At 52.8% G+C, this 25,783-nt stretch overlaps 1 protein-coding gene across 3 annotated transcripts in view; it reads right to left on the bottom strand.

The window, feature by feature from the left end:
* Positions 1-14,266, bottom strand: part of DSCAML1 (DS cell adhesion molecule like 1) — a 321,095-nt gene extending 306,829 nt beyond the window's left edge. For 2 of the 3 annotated variants that reach the window (XM_036992688.2, XM_036992689.2), the window contains exon 1: positions 14,091-14,251. In XM_036992688.2, the coding sequence (XP_036848583.2) occupies positions 14,091-14,136 (46 nt within the window). In that variant the 5' untranslated portion in view covers positions 14,137-14,251. Of the gene's footprint in view, positions 1-14,090 lie in introns of all 3 variants that reach the window. The other variant, XM_036992686.2, reaches the window with a different exon arrangement.
* Positions 14,267-25,783: the final 11,517 nt, after the last annotated feature.

Raw genomic sequence — 25,783 nt, 5'->3', positions numbered from 1 at the left:
GGTCTCAGTCTGTCCTGCCCTGACGGGAATGGTGGCAGAATCAGGGCCTCCCTCTGTCCCTACTAAGGAGCCTGCCCCCTAAACAGGGGCCACCTCTCAACACATGCAGGCAAGCCCAGAAGAAGAGGGCCTAGTCCCAGGTCTCCGGCTGGAAGCCACTCCCTCTCATCAAGGAGCAAGCAAGCCACTCCGCCCCTTGTTGAAAAGAACGTTGCTGGGGACCCAACTTGACCTCAATTTCTACAACTTTATGGAAAGGGGGAGGGCCTACATCTGGACCATATTCATATTCCTGGCTTAACTCTGAGCTGAGCCTCCAGGGAGAATATACCAGGCAGGTCGTTGAGGGAGGCCATTAAGCCTCATTGGTCAGAGCAATTCACATCATCTCATAAAAAGCCGTGATGAAGCCATTAGTGGCGGTGCTGGAAACACATTCACGAGCAACTTGCTGTGGTGTCAGTGGCACCCTCTCGGCAGCAGATGCACCTGCTGTCCCCACCAGACACTGCGCCCTTTGTGGCGGACAGGCTCTTGGGGAGGGAGAAGCATTGCCTTCCTGCCCTCTTCTCCCTGCCCCCGCCTCATGACAGTCCCAGGGTCAGTGTCTGCTCTGTGGAACAGGAAACTGGCCCATCGGGGGACCCTCCGAGGCTCAGAGGCATGCCCAGCTCGCGGTGGCTAGAGTGATCTCCAAGATCATGAAATCACAGCATGCCACAAGTAAGGAAATGGAGGCTTAGGGCAGCTTCTCTTAGGATCCCCACTTACGAGGCTTGCTGTCCACACACCTGCTCACCTTCTGAATGACTTCCCTATTGAGATCCAGTCAACAAATACCAGGCATTGTTGTAAGCACTTTACTTTTATGACCTCTTTTAATCCTTCCCGCAACACTATGAGGTAGGTACAACTATTACCCTGGGTCACAGATGAGCAAAGGCAGGCACTGAGAGATCAGGGCAACCTACCGAAGAACTCATACCAGCACGCGCTCCTGGGACGCAGTCTCAGGCAATCTGAGCCCAGAGGCTTATTTCTAAACCACCAGACCATTGTAACCACGACAATAATAAAGAGAGGGCTTGCACCGTCCGCAAACACCACCTGGTCATCAATGTCCATATTCAGCTGGCCAAGGACAGGGTGAATATACCCACACACACCCTCCCCCAGGGAGGGTTCCCCACTGGACCTGACATTTCAGACAACACTTAGCCTGTGCAAGCCAGGGGTTCTAGGTGCTTCTGAGACAACCTACTTAATCAGACACCCTCACTGTGGCAGCTTTATGGATTTGGGGAGCCAAAATCTATCAGGAAACAGAAAGATGTTTGTGCCTGACAAATGGATTTAGGTAGCTGAGAAAGATTCTTGAAGGAGAATTCAGGAATTGTCTGATTCAAGGGACAGGGAAAGAAAATATTTAAGGATAAGTATGATGTAGCCCTCGGCAATTAACCTCAGGAATACCACCAGCAATTAACAATACCCACCACACCTTTCACCGGTAACTACCTGGTTAGGCCCAATAGATATTATTGCACTTAATCTTCATGGCTCACTGGGGGATGTTATCATTGCTTCAGTTTTACAAATAAGGAAATTCAGACAAGTTAGCTAACTTACCCAGTGTAAGTGTCAGAGCTGGGGCCCGCCCCTAACTGTGCCTTACTTCAGGACCTAGGGATGGAATTCATTTACTGTATGAACCACAGTGAAGACAAACCAAACCACAAGATCTGGTTTTCCAGGCTGGGTACCCCTCCCCATCCTTTCTCCACCCTAAAAACACATTCCTAGTCTCCTTCTCTCCTGGCCAGAAATCCTTTCCACTCTCCCTGCCTGCCTGCTGAGCCAGCCCCTTCCCCAGGCCTCCGTCAGCTCCCACCAGGAGTGTCAGCCACAGTGACGGCGGCCTTCCGCACTCTGGGCCTCAGATCCTGCCAGAGCCGAGGACGTGGGGTTCTCAGCAACTACATATGAGTAGATCTAATTGATGAATTGACTGGGATTGTCCAGCCACCTGTCAGGGCTGATGAAACAACAGATTTATATCAAAAGGTGAGTAGCCTCATATTTCTCCCAGCCCAGGACGTAAGCCGCTGTCTTCTGAGGATGGGGAAGCTGGGAGGATTAGACAAACCATTCATTTCCGTGTACGGCTCTGACAGGGCATTGCCATTATGAAACATCACCCTCAGGTGTAAAACAATAGCATTTTGCACTTATGTTGGACTCATACTTTACCATCACAAGGCACCTGTCAGCCCAGAATGCAGAAGCCCTTAAACATTAATTTAACCTCACCCCACCTGCCAAGAGAAAGGGGTGAGCAAAACCGGAAAGGGGAAACTGCCATGTCCCAAGATGATGGCTGGCCTAAGGGCACCAGCGAGTGGCTGCAGCAGTGATGGGTGTGCCAGTCACCCGGCCACAGAAGGGGCCGTGGCAAGGGCCTGAGGGCCTCGCTCTGACCTCGGGGAGTCTGCACTGCCTCTATGGTGGGGACTTGCCCTCCTTCTCAGACTCCTGTTTGAATCTTCAGAGCAAAGTCTCAGCAAGCTCTAAGAGGAGCAAGAAAACCTGGCACAAGAGACGGAATCCTGGGACAGCGCCATCTTTGGGTTCATGCCTGACCTGCTGAGTGACTTCAGACAAGCCACTTGCCTTTCTGAGCCTCACCTTCCTCATTTACAGAAGGGGGTGGATTGCACCGTCTTCTCTGCCTCCCAGGGCTGCCTAGCAGTTAAAACGGAACATGTAAGTACTTGGTGCCCCACAATGGGCGTGTGCCAACATAAGGGCTAGGATTGTGCCTCGTGTCCCAGGGAGGCCTGAGTGGTGCAGAGATGCTAAGGTTACTGTGCTGTAAGTTTGTGCAGTACTCCAACCCTTCTCCCCCTACTCCTACGGCCTCTCAGCTGACTCTTTCTGAGCGGGGGACCAGGGAAGGCTTCTGCTTCCCTGGGAGACATTTACTGAGCTCCAGCCATGTGCCCGGCAGGACTGCAAGTATTGTGGAAGGCCAGGGAGAATGGCCCCCATTCCAGGAGCTTACACAGGAGATAGGGAGCAGGAAAGGGTTACCCACAGCCCAGGGCTTGTACTAGGCAAAGCTGAAGGTACTGATTCGGTGACAGCCACCCAGAGAGGGAGGGTAAAGCTATTCAGCAGCCAGAGAAAAAGCTTTAGGAAATGGGAGGCTTGAGCTGAGCCTTGAAGGAAGATGGGAATGAGGCACCCCAGAGAGGGGACAGCCTGAACGATGGCTCAGTGGCAGGAAGGGGTGTGGCCTGTTTGGGGGACCCTGCGAAAACCTTCCAGGCAGGAGCACTTGGAAGGGCTGGGAGAGAAGAGGCAAAAACAGCTGGGTTGACATGTTTGGCCCTGAGTGGTGGAGGCAACTGGGACGATGGGCATGGCAAGGGGGGTAGCAAAATCCCCCAACAGGGGCCGTAGATGATTCAAGCTTCTGCAGCCCTATGTCCTACTCCATTTTCACCATATATCTGTTTCCCTGGGCGCTGACTGGCATGGCTACCAGGTCAGAGTTCTCGAAAGATAGGGGCTGAACAATGCTTGAGCACCTACTGTGTGCCAGGCACTGGGCTTGCATGCTTCAAGGCATTTCCTCATCTGGCCTTCACACAAGGTATGAGTGGATCCTGTCAGCCTCATTTTACAGGTGAAGAAAAAGAGACTCATGGGGAGAAGGAAATTCCCCAAGATTGAAGAGCTGGGAGGAGAGGAAGCTGGCTCAGTGAAGGGCTGTCTGACTCCCAAGCCCGAGTTTTTCCGACATGATGCTGAAGAATTCGAAGCTTAGAGGTTTCTCCCTCACTTCTTCTCTGGAACCCAGCCCTAATTTGGAAAGCAAGTCTTCATACAGAAATGCCTACTTACCCCTTAAACCCCAGCCATTCCCCCAGCTCTTTCTCCCCTTTGCAGAGAGAAGCAGGCGTATTTACAGAGAGAACAAGAGGAGGGGGAAACAATCAGCGGAGAGACATTCAGATCAACAGCAAAGCTTCTTCTGGTCAAAGGGGGAAATGGATTTTTAATAGAAAATGGAAGTTATGGGCTCGGTTGTGATGTGACAGACGCCCAGACTTAAACCCATTTAATCTTCTCTGCCGGTTAACATTGAGCACCACCCCAATGCCGTGTTTCATAAAACAGGCTCCAAATCGCTAGGAGATTAGAAGTGTAGAAATAGCATTGCAATATTTTTAAACCAGAAATCGCCCCCCACCCCCGGCATTTGGGCTGCCCCCAGGGTCACTGCTGAAACCTAAACATCCATCACATCAACTCGCTCGCTCGCCTTCCACCAGCTGGTCAGCAGGATTAGTCTGAAGGAAACTTGACACCCGTGTATTTGACGCCCGTGAGCCCCCCACCCCACCTGCCTGGGTTGGAATGGCCAACTGAGGCTCCCTCCTGGGTGCACCCTGAATTATGCCCATATCATCATCTCCAGTCACCAAAAATGACAGCCCAAGGGTACTGAAATATTAACACCTCGCCACCTCCACAGGGAGTTATGAGTCATTTGTCATTTGGTTCTCTTCATTTACAGTATTTACTCGTCTCATTCACGGGACTTTTCATCCAGGAGTATCCACCCGCTGCAACATGCCCAGGGGAGGGCAGAGCCTGCGAGGGGGATCCCTGCCTGGGCACGGCACGTGTGGATGCCAGGAAGCAGTGAGTCTCCAGGGGAGCAGGGGGCAAAAGCAGCGGGCCCTCTGGGTTGTGAGATGCCTGGACCTAGCACTCTTAGGTCACCCGGACTCCGGTGCCAGGCTCCTCAGGTGTCGATCCCTGCTCTGCGACGGACAGACTGTAGCCTCAGCAAGATACCCAGCCTCTCTGGGCCTCAGTTTCCTCCATCTACAAAGTGGGGGTGACCATGTCTATATTAAGGGCTGTTAGGCTAGATGCATTAATATAGATGACAGTTCCTGGTGTACGTAGGGCCTGCTAGCACCTCAGGATTTATTGCTGCTGTTACAAGTATTACCATAAAAGCAGGCAAGCAATAAGTATTTGTGGAATAAATAACCCATAATAATTATTTACCTCTCATCTATAATAACAACTGAAGATGGTTCTCGAACATTACTTTGTCTAAGAACAACAACTTAAGACAGTTCTCAAATATGACTGTGTCTAAGAATCACCTAGAAAGAGTGTTAAAACTGTAGATCCCTAGATAACAGATTCACCCAATCTATCACAGGGCCAGGAAACTATTTCTGATGCAGGTGGTCCTCTGTCTACACTCTGAGTAACACCTCTTAGAAAAAAAGTAGATTTGCCAGACCAGACTTCAGTAGCAGCTTTTCCAACAATAGGCAGTTGTCATGCGCTTGGCTAACAGGACTGGAGCACCACGTTCACTAACTTAATTTGGTGATCGAGTTAAGAAAACAATAGTGACATGATCAATAAAAGCAGAGCAATAGCCACAGCGCTGTTGCCCCCCAGGCCTCACACACTTCTGCAGATGTGGCCTGAGGGGGTTTCCTAGATTAATTTGTAAGGTGGATTGTGCCACTGCATCCACATGAAGGTTTTCATTCAAGACCTAGTATTCGCCTTCCCTGTGATTGTTCTCACCCCACAACGGGAACGAGTGGATCCAGAGAGGATCACCCAGCGGGGCCTCAGCTCAACCCACCACGTCCACCCAAAACCCAGGTCAGCACCAGGGAGATGGAGCCTGGTTCCCATATCAGGAAACCCCCTTATTGCGCTTGGAGACAGAGTCTAAACCCTGGGACAGAGAAGAACAAGTCCGCAGACAGCATCAGCCCATCTGCAGGCAGTCAGAGTTGGTACTTTCCCTGGGACAAGGAAGAGCAGTGGGGACCGAGTCCCATGCCTTCTGTCCATGGCCTCCCTGCAAACCCGGCACACCTGCTTTATCACTGTCTTCCCCATTATCGTGGCCATTACGTCTTTTCAGCATTTGTTTTGGGCCAGGTACCATGAGCAGCCCTTTTCATGCATCACAGTTCATTCAATCCTTGCAACAACCCTCAAAGGTAGCTCCCGCACAAGACCCCATTTTACAAATAAAAACACAGGATCTCAGGTCATGCAGTGTCCTAGGGCTGCCCAGCTAATGGTGGCAGAGTTGCATTCAAACCCGGGCCTCGGTGACTCAGGGCTGCGCTTCTCAGTGGGCACTGTAGCATCCACTGTCTCCGAGTGAACATACATGAGGGGGTTTTCTGACAAAGGACTGCAATTTGGGGTATGCAATTCTGAATTGTTTGGGACGGTCCCAAGCATCAAATGTTTCCTCCCGAGAGTATCTGCACGCCCCCACAGCCAAATGCCAGCAGCTCCCTCCTCAGGTCAAAATGTGTCCCCCCAATTTCCAAATGTGCCTAGGGAGGTGGTCCTACCCCAACGTGAAGCATTGCTCCAGTGCCCAGGTGCTCTGCCTCTGTCCATCAGAAACATGGTTTCTTTCTTTCTTTCTTTTTTTTTTTTAAGATTCTTAGCACAAACATAGTTCCTGTAACCAGGAACCAGAAACCTAGGAGATCTGGTGAAGCTCAGTCATCCTTCAACCTACAAGGCCCCTCACCAGGGTGAGGCTCCAGGAGAAGTTGTGAGCAACAGCTGACAAACAGACTCTTTAATCTTCCAGCACCTTCTAGACAGGGCCTGTCAGTGGAGGGCCCTTTACGGCCAGGAAGGTTTTTCCAGGGAGTCGGCTCAGACAGCACAGTTGTCCCCAGAGATTCTTAGCTTTAGGTTGTTAACTCTTGAGGGACTTAAGAGATTATTTTGTCCATTCTCCTCCATTTACAGACGGGGAGAGGGAGGCCCAGAGAGGTGGAGCAGTTCACCCCAGGGACACAGCTAGCTGGTGTTATGGCTGGGACTGGACCCCTGTCCCCGCCGCTCTGTCAGTGTTGGCCGCTCCCCCTGCAGAGGCCGTCCGCAGGGAAAGGCAGTGCATCTGGGAGAGATGGCATGACATCACACAAGCAGAATCAGAGGAACCGACGATGCTGGATGCCCAGAGGAGAGACCTCACTGGGCAGGATACCTGTCCACAAGGGACGGGCTGCTACGCGGAAGAGGGCTGGACCCGGGTGGCCTTGAATGTGGGACCACAATCCGTCACCACGAGGAGGGAGACCAAGACAGGGTTGGCCGACTCCAAGGATGAGCTCTGTGGCCGTCAGAGGCATGTGAGCAGCACAGGCACCTTCCAGGGAAGGAGCCTCCTGAGGCAGGAAGTGCTGGAGCAAGAAGAGGAAGAATGGCCGCAAGCTGCCGCCTCGGCACCGGCTGGGAGTGGATTCCAGGCCCTAAAGGTGCCTGCCAACCAGAAAGGCTTTCCCCGTGGCAGCCACCTGACCTCCTTCTCACGCCTAGAGCAGGTCCCCCACACCCTCCTTGGACCCCACGGCTCTGGGACCCCCAGAAGCCGGGTGTCCATGGTACTGAAGCCACGGGATCCTCAGGGCCTAGATTCCAGTAATTGCTGTCCCCTCAAATGAGGTCGCACGGGGTAGGGCCCTGTGCCTACTGCTCTCCCCACGAAAGACTGTAGTTTTCCTGCAGGGAGAACCACGCTGTGGGAAGTGTGTCCAAAGGGCCAGGGAACAAAGTCGCCTCTAAGGGCCTGGGGAGGGAGCAGAGGCGGGCTCTTCCCTCTGGGGAATCTGCCACATGGGCTCTAAGAACACCACTGCCGGCCGCGCTGCACCCCAGCAGCTGTTCCTCATGTCAATGGAAAGCAAAGGCTAGGAAAACTCCCCGTATCAGAAGGGCGCAGAGAGGGGGTGACAGCCACACCCAGCTGTGAGACCTTCATTGCTCGTGTATGATACAATGACGGTGATGGCACCTCATGCTGTGGCAGAGCATTCGTGAGATGGAAACTGGTCTGCTGTGGTTTGTACATAGCTTTTCATATGTTGCCCTGGACAGTATACAAAATGTCACATGATACACAGTGGTAGGCCCCTCACCCTTCCGGCACACAGGCAGTAACCACTGCCCTGTGGGACAGTCAGCACAGGGTTACTTTGCCCATTTTAGAGATTAGGAAACAGAGACACATTAGCTTTTAGGTATCTTGCCTAACTTAGGCCGAGCTTTGTTCTCTCCAACACACACACACACACTTTAATGGATAAGCAACTAGCATTTGAATAACTGTTCCTAATGAAGATGGTGACCTTGGAAACTGTCAATGCAAGCGTCATGTAGAGCAAGAACACGGAGGTGGGGTGGGGGCGGCTGAATGCATAAGGGAAGCAGCTGGACGGCAGGGGTAGGACCCAAGGCTAATGCCGTTCATGTTGAAGCGGAGCTGGACAAACATCTGTCAGCCGTGGTACACAGGCTGCGGTGCCCACAGCCTCCCCCACACTCGGGACCCACCGGCTCCAACCTGCCGAGGGCAGCACTTGACCTCTGGGCCATATGCTGCTTCCCCCGTAAGCTGACTGGGTCATGGAGGGAGGAGGGGACCCAGGACACCGCCCCTCCCCCAAAGGTCTCTCAAGGGTGTTTTCTACATAGAAAACTACCTGAAAAACAGCCAGGCTCACCCCAGCAGGGAAAGACACAGAAATCATCCAAATACAATGTATGTGGGCTCATCGCATGTGGCCCATTCACACAGGCTTTACGGCAGCAAATCCAGGAGTTCTTACTCTGTCCTACCATGGAGAGACTTAATAACCAATCCCAGCCTTCCGTTGGCAGGTGTGAGACTGGCCTTTGCCTCACCCTCAAATCCAAGTCTGGAGCCAGCCTTTGCCCTCGCCTCTTCCACAACTGTCCCTCGCTGTGGCTGGGAAAAAGGAATGTGCCAGGCTGCCCAGGGGACCCCCAGGCACCTGCATGGCCTCAGCTATCTTGCTGAGGACGAGTCCTGCAGGCCACCCAGAAGGAAGCAGGGAGGTCCTCTGCCCTGGTCACCACTCAGCTTGTCTCACTGGTACAAAGTCTGAGCCTTTAGTACAACTGCTCAGGGCAAGACCTGGTGATGGATTTTGGGGTGAGGGAAGAAGGCAGGAGCAGTACAGAAAAAAGGAAGGCACCTAACAATTACTGAGCGTCAAGTATGTTCTGGCTAATTCATATGCATTATCTCCTCTAATCCCATTTAATAGCTGGAAAAAGTGAGGCTCAGACAGGCCCAAAGTCACATACCCAGTAAGTGCAGAGCCAGCATGTGAATGAAGGGTTTGCCTTGACTACAAATTTCCACCACACCAGCGAGTTGCAATTTTTTTCTCTTCACAACTCCAATATAGAAAATGCTTGACAGAAACGAAGAGGGGAGGGTTTGAACCTCTGCGTGCTGACTCTCCCCTTCTCCACCTTCAGCCACTTCCTGAGGCTCCACACCACACCCTTTGGAAACCTTGATGGGTTCCCGGTGGACCACGGCCCTCCCAGATCATTTAATGGGCCAAAAAACACTCTGGGAGGCCTTGGGGCTGCACCTGCCGGGGCAGGATTTGCTCGGAGCCCCGGAAATGCAGACAAAACCGTTCCGGAAGCCACATTCCCACTGCAGGCACCCCAGCTGGCTCCCCAGCAAGGAGCACTCCAGCTGCCTGAACTGTTTGCGGCGCCTGCCTTCCCATTCCCGGCCCCAGAACCCCCGCACATGACCCGGGCAGCCTTAACACAACAGAACAGAAGCCAGGGGCTCACCCCCACACCCCTTAGAGGCCACATCCCTCCAGGCTGGATGCTGACAAAACAGGAGGGTGAAAGAGCATTTGCCTCACTTGCCTTCAATGACCTCCTCTCCACCTGCTGACCGTAGTCCTAAGCATCCCCCTTTGTCCATCTGGGGGTATACCTACCAGAAGGCTAATGTCGGCCCTGGATTCCCATGGCCAGTGTACCCCTGTCTTCACCCTCTTCCTCCTCTTGCAGCACAAGAGACAACCGACACTCCCAGTGGGGGCTGCCTCAGGGTCTCTGGGCCCACTGTCACCCGTCCCCCCAGTGGTGACCTCCAGGCTGCCTTGTCAGATGCAGAACTCAGGGCTTGGCCCTGCAGGCTGAGACCCAGAGGCGAGAGAGCAGCGCCACCAAACACTGTCCTTCTCCCCACTCCTGCCGCACCCCCACCTCTGCAAGGAAAAGACAACGGCCTGACCACTACTGAGGCTGAGATCTAGAGGCAACTCACACAGAGAGGGCAGGCCCCTGGCCTGGCTAGGTAAGCATGCAAATGTGCATGCAAATTATATGCAAATCTAGGTCCTGGCCTCAGGTTCCTGGCACCCTGCCATTTGGGCTGCCTGTGGCTCACCCCATTCAGGCACTTGGGTGCCTGCTAGAATATACTGGGTTGGGGCTGTGAAAGCACTCAGCAGGCTGGGGGCTCTCTTCCTCTTGACTGCTTCAAATGTTCCTAAGAAACACGTCCTCCAAGCTCATGTGGGAGGAAACAATCTCCCAGCCTGGTAGCTGTACCCCTGAAAAAAAGTGCTGAACATTCACCCTCCCTTCAGTTCATCCACAGATAAAATTATCCTTCACCAAGCAGAGCAAGGGACCAAGCAAGTGACAAGGATGGACTTCCCGGAGACGCAAACAAGCTAAGCGGGGCACTTAAAGTCTGTACCACTCCATCAAAGGCTACAGCCCATGAGGTGCTCTGGGCAGACATCCTTGCTGCACCTGGGGGCTCCCAGCCTGCCTCTTGGGGGCTTGCTCCTTAGCAAAGCATCGCTGGGCCAAAGCCCCCATTGGCTTGCCCACTTCTTTCCTGTTCCTTCATCTAAGAAAAATAAGCCTCTCCAGCCTGTCTCCTGGGATCTACCCAACCTAAGTGCTGCCTTTGGGTCAACTGCTTGCTTGCTTTTTGTTCCTAATTGAGCTCCCCGTTCTGCTGCAGAAATATACTAAAGGCAGCTGACTCTAATGCCCAGCAATAAGAAGCATCTGAGAGGCTTGGTGGGCACGACGGCAATTCCATTCTCCCCCAGGTTATTCCAGCCTCTCTGCCCGCCTCTCCACCCGGACGCTCGCCGAGCTTTCACCTGCTTCCCCAAAGTTGAGTTTGGCATTTTAAGATTTAAAAAACACAGTGCCCAGTGCTCCCCCACCCCTCCTTTAATTAGACACTGAGCAGAGTGTTAGAGATTTTCTTGATGGCTTGACGAAGGCTTTTAATTTGGTCTTCTCGAGAGAGAAGAACCATGAGTCCCCATCCGAGAGGTTGGGTGGGAAATGAAAAAAAAAAAAATCAATGCAACCCATTATTTTGGCTTTTAGAAAACAGGAATTTTAGTGCCGGGGAAGCTTGTTCTTTTACACAGTAAAAATGCAAATGCAGGCAACACAGATGCTGGCATGCTGGATGTAACAACGGAGAGCGCCTCACTGGGGTTCATCTGGCTGCCCAAACCTGGATATGTTTTGGCAATAATAAGGCAGTTATTGGAGACTCGATAGCCGATTATTAAAACACCTTCCCAGTTCAGTTCTGGGGAATCGGTCTGAGCTCAGCTTTCATCAAGAAAAGGTATTTTGGGAGGAATGGAAATAACAGAAGCTTAAAACACATTCAGTAACTGCCTAACTCCATCCAGAGGATGCTCCATCTCATCCTGCCTCCTCCCTCTCCCCTGCCCCCTCCCGCTCTTCACAGATGGACGTACAAATCATTGCAAGAGGATATTGTTTTCTGTAACAGGCTCCAACATTCACATTTACATTCTCCTTGGTGCCGTGGGGGGTGACTGGCACCGAGAGAGAAAACGCACCAAGCCCCTTCTTCCCAGTTCTCCCCGCATCCCATCTTTCCCCAGCCGCCTCCGCCACCCGCCCTCCCCGCCACTGCCACCCGCCGCCCCAAGCAGAACAGGCCCCAGGGACCAGCCTGGCACCTAAGACCCAATTAAGGGACGAAGAAAAAGAAAGGCCTGTCTGGCGAGTCGCCCTGGCGCCCAACCCAGATGCTGGAGCCTCTGAATGGCAGGGCCGCCAGGGCTCTGCAGACCCAAGGGCCGCCGAGGTGCCACCTCACCTGGCACCTCCAGCCCAGCTACAGGCCAGTGGCAACTTCCTTCTCAAGTTGGAAAGGGTTTTGCCCCTCAGGCTGTCCTGTGGCCTTCTGGGCCTTTCTCCACCTCCACGCATATCTGCTCCCTATCAAATAGCCTGGGCTTCATTTATTAATGCCTGGCTTCTGGTAGGGGGAGGGGAGCATCCCTTAGGTATTTGCTCAGGGACAGCCACTCCTGGAGTCTGGGCACTCTGGAAGAGGTCTCCGGAAAGTGGGGGGCCCCAGAGGGGGAGGGGTTTGAGGACAAAGCTGGACAAGAGTGCTGCAGCCGCTCCTGTCTCTGCTTCTTGCCTGACAAAATGGAAAAGGAGTAGGGGGTGGAGAGAGAACCAGCCAGGGAGAGAGCTGCCGCTCCCCACCTTATGTATTTTTAATATTAATGTAATTAAAGCTGTGAGCCCAGCCGGCGTGCAGGGCAAAGGGAGGCAGAAAGAGCCTGGGCACAGGGAGGCTGGGGTGTGTGTCGAGTGGGGGCAGTTGAAAGGGAAGCAGGTTTCTTGCTCCACTAAAGTGGGATGACAGGGTGCTAGGTAGGGGGGCAAGAGGTCAGCCAACCACGACCACCCAGTGGACCCCAGTGGGTCTGAGAAACTCAACTACTATGTCCACAATTCCGAGGCCACCCCTCGCCCTGCACCCCAATCTCTGGGTAAAACCCCAGCACGATCTTGGCCTTCAGTCTGGCTTTGACCAGCAGCACTTATGAATAAATTAAGGGTCACCCTGCTCCCCCCAAGCCATGAGATACTGCAGTCCGCTCCTGCAGGTTGCAGACTCCACACCCCTGGGGCCTGGGCCCCCAAGAACTAGACCCCTCCCTTCCGGAGCGCCAACCTTCCGCTGGATCGCCCTTCCCCCATTGGTAGGGGTCAAGAGCAGCAGCTGGGCCCTGGCAACGGCCAGGGGAAAGTGGGGGAGAAGCCGCCCCCAGGGCGCGAAAGAGAAAAGTTAAGAGGGCTGAACAGGTAAAGCTGAGCTTCCACGAGCTTGTGTGCTCCGCCGCGCTAGGGCGCGGAGTTCGGCCGCCAGGGCTCCCGCCATCTGCGCGCCCCGGGCACGTCCTCTGCGATAGCCTGGAAGCCCCGCCACCAGCAACGCCTGGTCCCGACTCTGTGCCCAGGTGACTCAAGTCGCAAATGCCTGCCCCTTCCAACCTCCAGTCCCGTCCACCCCGAGGACCAGGTGCGCAGCGCCCCAGCTGCAGGTCTGGACATGCCGGACACCTGGACCCACCCCTAGCAACGCCTTCTCTCCAGGGAAAGCGACACGGCCCCCCCACCCCCCAAAACCGAAGCCTTGTCCCCGTATCCCCCTGACCTGACGCCGAAGCGGAGCCTCTCGCACCTCGGGGCGCGCTGCCCGAGGTGGCCAAGGCGGCGCAGCCAGTGCCCGCGGGCAGGGGGGTGAAGGGCTGGGGGAAGGCGACCTCTGGGTTTGGAGAACAAACTTGCTATCCGAGGGCCCCCAGCTCTCGGGCCCCCCCCCCCACCGCCCTCCCTGCCCTGCATCCAGGCAAGGCAGGCAGAAGCGACATGCGGCGCGGTGCCGGGATCCGCGGCGGCGGAGGCGCGCGGGGAAAGAGGAGTGAGCCGCGGGGTCCGAGCCCCCAGTGAGCGCGGGCTCCCGGGTGAACAGTCCCGGCCTGCGGACACTTCGACCCGGAGGGCACCCTGGGGTTCCAGGCCACCAAGCCGCGGCGGGCATGGGGCTGCGGGAGGGATCGGGGGGCAGAGCCGCGGCCCGACCCGGAGCGGGGAGAGGACCGGGTGGCTCCTTCCCCGCCACCCCTACGGGCGCGCCCCAAAAGGCAGGCGCGGGCGGCTGGCAGGGCTGCCCAGGGCGGGCTCTCCCCGGGCCCCTCTCCGGGGACCCTGCCCCGCCCCCGCGGTGCCCCACCGGGGCCAGGCACGCAGGTCGGTCCCCGGGCACCCGGAGACCGCCGGGCGCCCAGCCTCGCCGCCAGCCGCGCGCACCCCGGCCCCGCCGCCGCCGCCGCCGCCCGCGCGGGTCTCACCTTTGTGCAAAGAGTCCAGGAGCAGGAGGAAAGTTACCAGCCACATGCCATAAAGAGGCCCCTCTCTCCGGGGAGGTGGTCCTGCGGCCGGCCGTGCGGCAGCGCCTCTCCCCCGCTCAGCGCGCTCCCAGCCGCCCGCACTCCGCGCCCCGCTCTTTCTGCTCCTCAGCCCGGCGCTCGGCGGCGGCGGCTCCTCCCTCCTCGGCGCCCTGGCTCCTGTCATCGGCGGGGCTGGGCCAGGCGGCCGCTCTCCCCGCCCCCCCGCGGCACCCCGGTGCGGAGCGCCGCGCGCGCCCCGAGCCCGCAGGGCCCCCAGCCCCACCAGCCCAGGGACCGGAGGGGGCCCAGGCCGGAGAGCCCTGACCCCGGGGCGCCGTCCGGACAGCTGGGGCTCCCTGCCACCCACCAGCTCAGAGCCTGTGGCCACACACGGGCATGTGCCATGCGTGTGCCTGAAGCCTGCAGAGCTCGGCCGAGGAGGCCCTGTGTGCCCTGTCCCGGTCACCCGGGGCCACTGCTTTCTGCCTCTGTCAGACGCAGTTTAGCCCTTTGGATAGAGGAGCAGGGGTGCTCCGGGTAAAATCCAGACTGAGACCTTTGCGTGCTGCCCTGTGTGGCAGCCAACCTCCCAGCGCAGAGCTGGGTATGCCTCTTGGGGAGCCCCCCCTAAGTCCAGACACCCGGCAGCACTCTGCCCGAGTTTTCTTTAGCACTGGGAGCATTGTGATTATTTAAACATTTACAATAAATAGTTTGCTGTGTGCTCCACCCTGTCCTTCATCTGCACCTCCCCTCCCGTCAGAGCCTTCTCACCACGCAGAAATTGGTTTACTCCTTATACCAGTCTGCAGAAATTTGGCATGGTGTTGAATAAGGCTTGAGTCGGGGCAGCTTTCAGTTACAGAATCCATGTTGAGCACCTGCTGTGTGCCAGGCTCCCGGCTAGGCACTGGGGACAAAGGCCTGGTTGAGTCAGGTCTGCTGGGAAAGGTTGATTACCATTAGAAAGCCCTCCTTAGGCTGTCATTCCAAACTAAGGGCCCACACCTGAGCCAGAGAAGACATCCACGGTGGCCCTGAGAATGGAATATGAGCCAGGAGTGACGGGTGGCACCTGGAGGTGCTCTGGCTGCCTGTCTGTGCACGCTTGGACCCGGTTCCTGGGTTCTCGGGGGTGGTGGGGGGAGGGAGGTAGACAGGTGGCTGTTTAGCCCCATTTGACTGAGGAAGAAAATTTACATCCCCAACATGTCTTACCTAAGTTCAGACAGGAGAACTAGACTCCTCGTTCCCAGGTTTTGCCAAAAGAGCTCTAGAAATTTTAACTAAAAATTTTAAAGTGTACATTTACTTTTTTTAACATGCTAAAATATATGTAAATTTTACCAGTTTAACCATTTTTAAGTATACTATTCAGTGGCATTAGGTATAGTCACAAGGTTGTACAATCATCACCATTCTCCATTTCTGGAACTTTTTCATCATCCAAGCAGAAACTGTGTACCCATTAAACAATAACTCCCCATTCTCACCTCCCTCAGCCCCTGGTAACCACTAATCTATTGTGTCCCTATAAATTAGGCTCTTGTAAGTACCTCATGAAAAGGGGATCATATAATATTTGTCCTTTTGTGTCTGGTTTATTTCACTTGGCATAATGTCTTCAAGGCGCCTTCATATTGTAGCATGCATCAGAATTTCCTTCCTTTTTATGGCTACATAGTATTCCATCGTGTGTACAGACCACATTTTCTTCATCCATTCTTGTCAATGGACACAGGCTGGTTCCAGTTTTTGGCTATTGTGAATAATACTGCAATGATAATGGATGTATAAATATCTCTTCGAGACCCCGCTTCCAACTCTTTCCAGCATGTAATGAGAGGTGGAATTGCTGAACGGTATGACAATTCTATTTTTAGCTCTTTGAGGAACTGCCAGATGCACTGACTTTTTTTGTACAGTGCTGTAAGAGTTCAAAGGGCTCTCACCTGCAATCACTCCATGTAATCCTCACAATATCCTTTGAAGCTTTATCACCAACTTTCAGAACTGGTGAGAAAAATTAGGCTTTCCTTATTTATGGTCAACTCAGTTTGTATCATGAGCAAGACTAGAACCCAGGGCTGCCGACTCAGGCAGAGCTGCTTCTCTGCACTGTGCTGCCTCCCCTGGCAGCTCAGCTCCATGGTGCTAAGCCTGAAGCAGACGCTGTTCCACTAGGTGTTTTGTTCTCTGCAAACACAGGCATAGAGCAGAGACATGGGACAGACTGCAACAGGTGTTCAAGGTGACCCAGCCCAGCTCTCTACTTTACAAATGAGGAAATGGAGTCCTAGAGCACAGAACAGCGGTGGACCTGCCTGAGGCCCTGAAGGCAGTGACAGAGCCCAGATGTCTCCAGACTTGTGGCTTACCCCCCTCTCCCATCGTGTCCCTTCCCTTCTAAAGGAGACAGTCACTGAGAGGAATCCAGTTATTTAAAGCTAAGCCTGTTGACCCAGAACACCTGGTCAGGCCATGCCTAAAATAAACTGCTAAGTCAGACAGGATGAAAGGGGCTGCTGTCTGGTGGGGCAGGGGCGGGTCCTGTGTGGGCCTGGGGGTCTCAGCACAGCTGCTCCTGCCCCACGTGCTGGAGGGAGAGAGGACCCCCCCCTTTCTCCATTTACCTGAAGAACCTTCTATGACCTGAGCGTCCGTTCTGTGCTGGTCACACCTGGGGGCCTTCCTGGGTCACAGCACTACATAGAGGGCCAAGTGTTTCCTGAAGGATGAGTCGTCACTGTCAGTGACTACAGTCCCGCTGTGCCCTGAAGAGGAGACATTTGTGTGGAAACGGGGTACGCAGGCACGGAGGGCAGATTCGGACTCTCTAGCACAAGGAGGCTCCAAAATATCAGGGTTAGGAGCGTGGCTTTGGAGTCAGACAGAGCCAAGGTCTCAGCCCAGCTCTGCCACTTACTAGCTGTGTGCTTGTGGGGAATTTGTGCCAAGACGTGCCTCCCTCTCCTGTGAAATGCAACCATCCCAGCATTTACCCCAGAGGGCTGTTGTGAAGATTAAAATAGATGAGCCCAGTGGCTGGCACATAAGCACAGGTAAGTATGTCAGTAATGTTAGCTTTGCTCAGAGGACCTTGACCGCTGAGCGGGGCAGGGGAGGGAAAGCTCTGTGGAGATGTGGGGATGACATCCTGTGCTCCACACCGTGACGAAGCCAGCCGAGGAGCTGGGAATCTGTGAGAGGCAGCAGAAGCATGGAAGGACGCACACCCGGGGCTGGAAGGGCTTGGGGAGGCCACCAACAAGGGAGGGACCCGAAAACAGACAGTTCTTATGATTTTGTATTTTCTATTTCCCAGGTTTAATCCCTCCTTCATGTATAGGAAAATATCTTTGAAAATGACAGCCTGGCTCAGGTGTGTCCACAAGTCCCCTCTCACCTGGAGCTGTGTGTGGAGGAGCTAGCTTAGCAAAGTCAGCAGGAACTGCAGCGGAAAAGTGAGCCTCTGGGGAGGAGAGGGGATGACTTGTTCCACCCATGCCCGCCTTGAACCCTGACACACTCCTCCCACAGCTGATGTTTGGGAGGAGCTATTTCTTAATTTTGGTAAAAGGAATAATAACTTCTCAGCCCCCAGTTGGATGGAAGCCCTCACACCTGCACACAAATATATGCCCACCAAAGTAAGAGTAAACACAGTTGCCCAAGCAGACATTCACATATTCAGGTAAATATAAACACTTAATGGCAGGCCCACCTGTGCTCAAATGCGATCTGAATATAATCCAAATATTCTGCATTGGCACATATGCATATACCTTAATTTTTTTTTGTACAAAAGCCTCAAATTTGTCAGATTCATTTCTAGTAGGGATACACCATCCATGTGAAAACAATGAATAATTTCAATATGTTGTTGAATTAGAATGCTGAGCAATGATGTGGCGTGCGTGCACGCGCGCGCGCGCACGTGTGTGTGTGTGTGTGTGATGCGGGTTGAAGTTACATGAAGGCACTGGGAGGTGAACCCTCTCTGATTCAGGTTAATCATGGATATTTGGGAGTATTATTCTGCCATGTTATATTAGGACTAGAGCCATCATGAGAAACAACAGATGTTTTTATTGTTTAGTTTCAAACAACAGCTTATATGTTTTAGGCACTTTTCTTAAAAAAAAACAGAGGCTTATAATTATTTTAGCAAAGCCTTTATATGTGCTCTGAAATTCTTTAACTTCAGCATAAATATGGTTTTTATAAAAAGAAATCAATACTGAACCAAGTCAACATTAAAAACTTAACATTTGGGGCTATATAGCTAATTTGGAATTGACCTTTTTGGTGTATATTTATTGATCGGAGGAGAAAAAACAAACGAGGGATTTCCTGCCCTCTTTTTCAATTTGTAACTGATTTTAATGTTATAGAAAGAGTTAAACCAGAAATCCTGGGTCCTAGTCTCACCTCTGCCACCTTAGCCAGCTGCTTGATTTTGGAAAAGTCACTTTACCTTTCTGGGACCCAGTTTTCTCGCCAGTAAAATGAGAGAGTTGAGTTAGAATGATCACCAATATTCCCGCCTAACACTGGAAATGAGGTGAGTACAAATATGCCCGCATCGCTGTGTGTGCATATGCACAAACCTGCGTGTTCTCTCTAATGCAGGCAAAGAAACAAACCCTCATTTTCACGCACAGAGACTCAGAAGCAAACAAATACAAAAAAAGCTAGCAAAAGTAGTTTTTGCTCCAGATGCATGCACGCGTATCTAAAATATACTTCCATCTTCTTGAGACGGGATGAATCGTTGAAATTCATAGACTATGGTGCCTATACAAAAAAAGTAGTACGTGTCACTAAGTTACTCAGGCACTCCTTAAACCGGACTTCCTTATGCTTAGCTCAGTGGATTTCTAGACATGCTCAGCCTCTTTCCCTCTCAGCATTTCGAATTGTAACATATGGTTCTAAGATCACTGGAACATAGGGCTCAAAGCCCTGAAGTTCCTCCCCGACAGATGGGAGTCCCTGGGGTCTTGAAGCCCTTGTTCAGGCCACTGTCTCAGGAGGGCTGGTCAGGGGCTGCAGAAACCCCCAGCAGGGCAGGAGCCCCGGAATAACCGCGGCCTCTCTCCTGATGTTCTCTCTCAGCCCACAGCTCTGAAGTTAACTAAGAAAAGTTCCCTGACTTCCGAATTCTGTGGCGCTGGAGCTCACTGCCACATTTCTCTCTGGGGTTGGGGTGGGGTGGGAGGAACCCAAACTAAGAGAAAATCAAAGGAAGGAAAATTCCATGAGTGGGAGCTAACTGGGCCGGCTTCCCAAATTACACTGCAGGTCTTCTGACCCAAGAGACACAAATGCGCTCATCACATTGTATTTAAGCATCTCCTATCCTGGAAAGCACGCTCTATTTTTCACTCCTTTCTCAAGTACCCAAGGCTCCTTTTTCCCCTACGTAAGCCTTCTCACATAGCCAGGCCTGGTCAGGCACTGCAGCCTCCCCCTGGGCTCTGCTTGCCCCAGACGTCAGCCTGGCCTGTGGCCGTCCTCCCTCTGTCCTGCATGGTGGCTGTTTGTACACACGCCTGACCTGTCTCCTCTTCTAGACACCAGGCTTCTAACTCTTCTGATCCATGCCTACAGAGCCTAGCCGAGTGCCATCTTGCACTAGGGGACACTCGGTCAATATTGATTTAATAACTGGAAAAGCTTTTTCTTACAAGTTTGCAAATACCTCACTACAACTTCACAGGTCATGCCTTCCAGACACATGTCCTTTGACTGGAATCAAGGCCTTAAGCTTTGCAGTTCTCCCCTTAGATGTTCTGGCCTAGGAGGGTGGGCACCCGGCAGGCCATCAGACCTGGCAAGAGTGCCGACCTGCACAGCCGGCGTCCCCATCGTCTTCACTGTCATCCTCACACTGGCCTTTCAGGGTCCACAGGCTTCAGTTTGCTTTCATTTCTGAGTCTCTCCAAAAACAGGCTGGACCCGAATTGTTTTGCTCATTATGTAGATGAAGAAAATGAAGCTCAGAGAGGTTTGTGATGTGCCCAGAGGCAGACCTACCAGGAAACTAATAAGGCTTAACCTTCAGGGTCCCAATGGGCCCTGGTAATGTGGCCACAAGGTCAAACAGTACTGGTAATTTGGTAGAATACTATAGTTTAACTGCAATCAATTATGACTGCTCCTCTTTTCCCCACTCTGATTTTTCCAGATCTGGTGTGCATTGAGGAATCTGACCCAAGATTCCCTAACATGTAATGAGTGATGGATCTATTAGATTTGGGGTTGCTGGAATATATTTATGGGCTTCAAAGGATCTACTATGTAACCATCCCAGTGTAGGGAATGGCTTACATGAATATTCCTACCACTGGGCCAAGTCACTTGGCTTTGTGACACGAAGTTACAAAGTTACAGGGCCAGAGTTGTATCACAATATGACCGTGGCCTGAGGTGCCTGCCCTAGGGGTGTGTGCATGTAGTGGAGGAGGTAAAAGGGTCCAAACGTACAGAGCCAGAAGTCAGCTGTGTAAAATTGTGAGCAGAGTAATTTTTTCAAAAGCCTTGTAGAGGTGCATCAGGCAGCCAGCATGAACATGTCACGTGCCCAAATTTTGGGATGTTCTGGTACTCGGGCAGCTTTTTCAAGATTTGTAATTTATTGCAATTTCTTATTATTGTCCTAAGTAAAGAATCACATTTGTACCTAATTTTATCTTCATAATTTTGTACTATTCTCCCTGAAGAAATTTCTCCCAACGGTCTAAGCTTCAGGCCCTACAAAACCTGAAAGGATCCCAGGCAATTTCCTCAGGCCACACTGCGGTGGCTGAGCTGGGTTTGGAAGCAGGTTTTCTGGATTCTGGCCCAGGGCTCTTCCCACGAGCTCCTTGCCTCAGAGATGAAACACAACGTGTACTTTGTATGTGTGTACAGGGCTTCACACACAGGTGTTCCTTAAATACGCCATAGCTCCCTGAGGAGGTTGTCCTCGGTGAAGGGAAGTCAAGGCCTGCGCCCATGGTCATGGCCAGGCTTGGATGAATGTCCTCTTCCCAAGAATTCTGGCCATTTCCCCATGGGCCTGACCTGTCGGTCCACAAACTGGAGGACCTCTGGCACGAAGGACAGCTTAGTGCACCCTAATCCCCTCTACCCCTCCCTGTGGGACAATGTCCCTCCTGTCACTGTGATTGAGAGCCATCAGCATGGGGGACAGAGAAGCCCCTCAAAATCCCAGATCATGGGTGTTACCAGCAAGCCCTCCTGCCTCTCTGAGCAGGGAAAGTCCACCTGCTGTAGGGGTGGCTGGAATGCTGTCTGGGGTAGAGAAGGCGACCAAGGACATTGTGTGGGGACAGTGGGTGACATCAGCCCAACAGCCTTAGAGCTCACCTATCCCTGCCCCATCGCACACCCACGGTCTCCCTTTATACCACCAGACAGTGCTAATACCATCCCTGCTTAAATGCTTCTGGGGTCAAGGGGCTCCCTATGCACGCTGACCTCACCCCAGGCGAGCACCCACACACTCTTTTCTCTCCTGAACCCCATCTGCCTTAGCCCTCTGGAGTTCACAGGACGTGCCCAGTCTCCGCCAGATGACAGCTTCTCCGATATTTGAGAACAGCTACCACAGGCTCCCCCAGGCCTTCCTTTTGTGAGGCTAAATATTCCTGTTCTGGCAGCTCCTTCTCTTCTGACATAATTTCCAGACCCTTCACCCTCTGCTTTCCCTTCTGCACACACTCAACTTGAACAACAGCCCTGTTAGAAACAGAACAGACCGAGCACATCCAGATGAGGTCCGGCAGCCCTGAGGACAGGAACTGTCGCCCCTAGATCAGTATCTGAACTTCTCTTATTGTTGCCTGAGATTTTATTGACTTTGGGGACAGACATGCCAATAAAGCCGGGTCTCTTTCCTATGAATTACTGCTGGGCTGGACTCCTTAGCCCCGTGACCCTGCTGCACAGTATGCGGAAGGAGGAAACACATGACTAGACACACTGTTTGTGGAATGTTGGGAGATGAATGCCGCACGGATCAAATGGCATCCCCTACACAAGGGGGCAAGACTCCGTACAACCTGTGCAGTCTGCACCTGGCCTCAGGGAGGTGGCGGGCCTCGGCTCAGAGTGCGGGAGTGAAGAGACAAGGGCTCCCTCGCAGGCCACAGTGGCCTCGAAAGCTTAGTATCTTTACCAAATTTGACCTTATTTTAAACAAACCTGCCTGAAAAGGCAAGTAGACCTAATACCACGTTTCCCAAGTGTGTCATGAAAAGGGAATAGGTGATAGGCCAAAACTAAATTATACTCAGATAGGTTTGGAAAACACTGGCAAAAACAAAGGTAAATAGGTTTCTTTCACTGCAGGACTTCCCAGAGCCTTTAAAATGCTAATTAATGGGCATGGGGAACCCACCGGTGGTAGACACAATAGGAGGTATTTGGGCGTGTTTGCTATTTCCCCTGGTCTGCAAACTCCATGCTTTCACTGGCCACTGCTACACTCAACTCGGAGGAGGCATTTCTTGTGAGTTCATTCACGCTTCCAGCATGTATGTCCAGCCCCTGGGCAAGGGGCTCCCAGCATCCCTGGAAAGTCCAACTCGGAGCGGCTGCTCTGAGGGAGTCACACTCTGCGGGGCAGGAGACCCAGAGGGCGCGACAGAGGGAGGCCTCCGAGGAAGGGGCAAGGAGACCTCCGGCTGCAAGTACTTGCATCACAGAGGAGGAGATGGTGGCCAGGCAGATGGAGTGCATCCCAGGCCACACGGCGAGAGTGACAGGGCAGGGCTAGGAGCCCACATCTGTCCTGTCTGCTTCGGCATTCATGGCCCAGATTGTGCTGCTGTCCTCAGCCTCTGTCCGCCGACCTCTGTCCTCGGCAGCCAGGACGGCCCTCAGGGAGGCTGGGAGGCTGGCCTGGCTTGGGTGATCTGTAAGAGCTCACCCAGGGCTGAGATTTGGTGAGTCTGTGAAGAGAGCTGCTTAAGCCCAGAGGAAGAAGTGGTCAGAGGAAAACCAAGGCAGGGTGTGCGTGACAGGAAGACCCTGGGCAGGCACAGCTGGGGAGAAGGGCCTCCCTGGGGGGTTTCAGGAGAGCTAGGATCTGTTGGGTGCGTCCAACCATCTGACACACCCACATGCCCAGCATGAGGGCCCCCAGGGCTGTGTCTTCCAAGACTCCTCTGGTAGAACCTTGTTTGCTGAACTGATTGGCCAATCGTTTTTCTGAATCAGCCAGAGGAGCTTAACCATTTGGCATATTATAACCAGAGCCACAGACTCCTAATAATAATGATTATTATAATTGTACACTTGCTGTGGGTCCAGCACCATGCTAAGTATGTGAGATGTATAATCTCAGTTAACCTCTGAAACAGCCCTATAAGATTGGCATCGTTATTATCACCCCCATTTTACAGACAATGAAACTGAGGCATAGAGAAATTAAGTAAGGTGTCCGCCTCACACAAGTAGCAGGCATCAGATGCCCACACTTTGAGCGGGACAGCCTGACTTCAGTCTTTATTCTCTAATGCAATGGAAGGTGGTTAATAGTGTTTCTGTTGTCACGTTTTTAGAAGGCTTTTAATAGGACAGATTTAAGCTTCTCAAAAGTAGAAAGAAGAGTAAAATGAACTACCACACACCTATCTTCCAGCTGCAAGTGTGAACTAGCGGCCAATCTTGTTTCTTCTGTATTCCCATACTGCCCCCACTTAGCACCACCAGGGATTGTTTTCTGAAGCAAATCTCATGCATTATATAATTTCCTCCATAGACCCTTTAATAAGGCCAAATCTCATTCTCAGTCACTATGCCGTCCTCCCTGGGAAGTAGCTTGGGCCGGGTACACCTCCCCGCCCCCCACCTGCCCCACCCCGGCACTGAACTTCCGTGAGCCACCGCCGGACCCAGCTGGGCTGCACCCTCGGGGCACAGATGCCCTCTGCTCAGCCTGTCCCAAAGCCCTTACCTCACAGCCTGGCCAAAGGGCTGCCCCAAGCCTCCTCGCTGAAGCCTGCCAGCATCTGGCCCCGCTGGAGATGGGGAACAGCCAGACGTGGTGGTCTTCTGTCTGGTGGGGTTGCTGTCAGGACAACAAATCTTCCTCAACCAGCCTGGCCCTTAACCCTGGCCACACCTGTATCCCCAGTTCCTATTTCAGGATGATTTAGGGTATTCTCCTCTGCCTAGGAGGGAACGACCCCAGTCCTGTCCAGTCTAAAAGCAAGAGAGATGGGGGAGATGGAGCTGAAGCACCAGGAGTCAGATGTTCACTGTGTCTCTCATGAACTGGGTGGATAGGTCTCACTGTCCTAGGCTATAAAATGGGAACATAACCCCCAGTGGAAGTGCGGCTGTGAAGGCCCTAAGGAGACAGGCAAGTAAGTTTTCTCTGTGGAGTTGTTTGGCTAGAAGAGGACGCGGTGCCTGCCATGGCCAGCAGGTGTCGCCCAAAGACCAGCACATGAAACCTTGGGATGGGGTGAGTTGGGGTGGGAGCTACTCCCATTCAGAGAATCCTCTTTCCATAACAGATTCAGTTGTACTTGGGAAAAGAAGAGAAAGTTTAGCCTGTGGGAATTCTCCTTAGAAAAGTCAGTCTGGGGCTGGTTGTAACCTGAGTGAAAAGGAGTTGTGAGGCCTTCAGCACATGTGTGAAGCACAAACACATCAGCGCCCACAGTGAGACAGGCATCAATCGCCCCAACTTACAGATGAGGCGCCTGAGGCTTCACGGAGCAAGCGGCTTGCTGAAGGTCACGTAGTCACTAAGTGACGGAGCTCGGACCCCCCTCAAGTCCTCCGATTCCACATTCTGGATGCTCTGCCGACACACATTCTCAGAGGCCAAACTTCAGACAGGAAACCTGAGACTGGGGGTCCTGGCTCCTTTGGGAAAGTATAAAAGGCACAGGTGCTCCGAAGCCCCTGGCATGTCATGTCCTGTCCTCTGAACACATCTAACATCTCTGGGGCTTAGTTCCTCCTTTAGCCAGGGGCTGAGCTAGGTCAGTGGCTCCTGAACTCAGCTGCGCAAGGGCGTGCACACAAGCCCACACAAGCACACAGGAGGGGATCCCGGCTGCAGAATCAGGGATGTGTATTCTACTCTTCCCAGGGAAGCAGCTTAGCATGGGTTTTGGGACTGGTTTTGGGGAAGCACTGGACTAGAAGGTCTTCTGTGGGCTTATGCTCTGCAGTTTCATAACAGTTGCCACTTAAGCTTGTCAGAACACCTAACAGTGCCTGGCACATACTTGATATTCAAATAGTCAATAAGAATTTTGCTGAATGACTGAAAAAGTTTGCAATCACCCAACTGAGTGAAAACACTGCTTCATCCCTCAATTAAAACCCACATTGCATTGAGGTAGCGCTTTATGTCTTACATATCTTGTTTATACAGATGACCTTATTCGGTTTCTTTAATGAATTAGATGTTATAAACCCCATTTTACAGAAGAGGAGACTGAGGTTCAGAGACATGGAGGGACTTGCCCAGTGCTTCCCAGCTAGTGAGTGGTGAAGCCAAGCTTCATAGTCAAGTCTGTTTTGTCCCACCCCCAGCCCCTCCTCCACTACAACTGTCCTGCTTCCTGTCATTTTTACTGCATGGTTTGAGAAGCGGAAAAATCTAGAACAGCGAGTCTTTCAAA

The sequence above is a fragment of the Manis javanica genome, chromosome 6 (genome assembly GCF_040802235.1).
Source record: "Manis javanica isolate MJ-LG chromosome 6, MJ_LKY, whole genome shotgun sequence".
Taxonomy (NCBI): Eukaryota; Metazoa; Chordata; class Mammalia; order Pholidota; family Manidae; genus Manis; species Manis javanica.
This window is presented reverse-complemented; position numbering and strand designations above follow the sequence as displayed.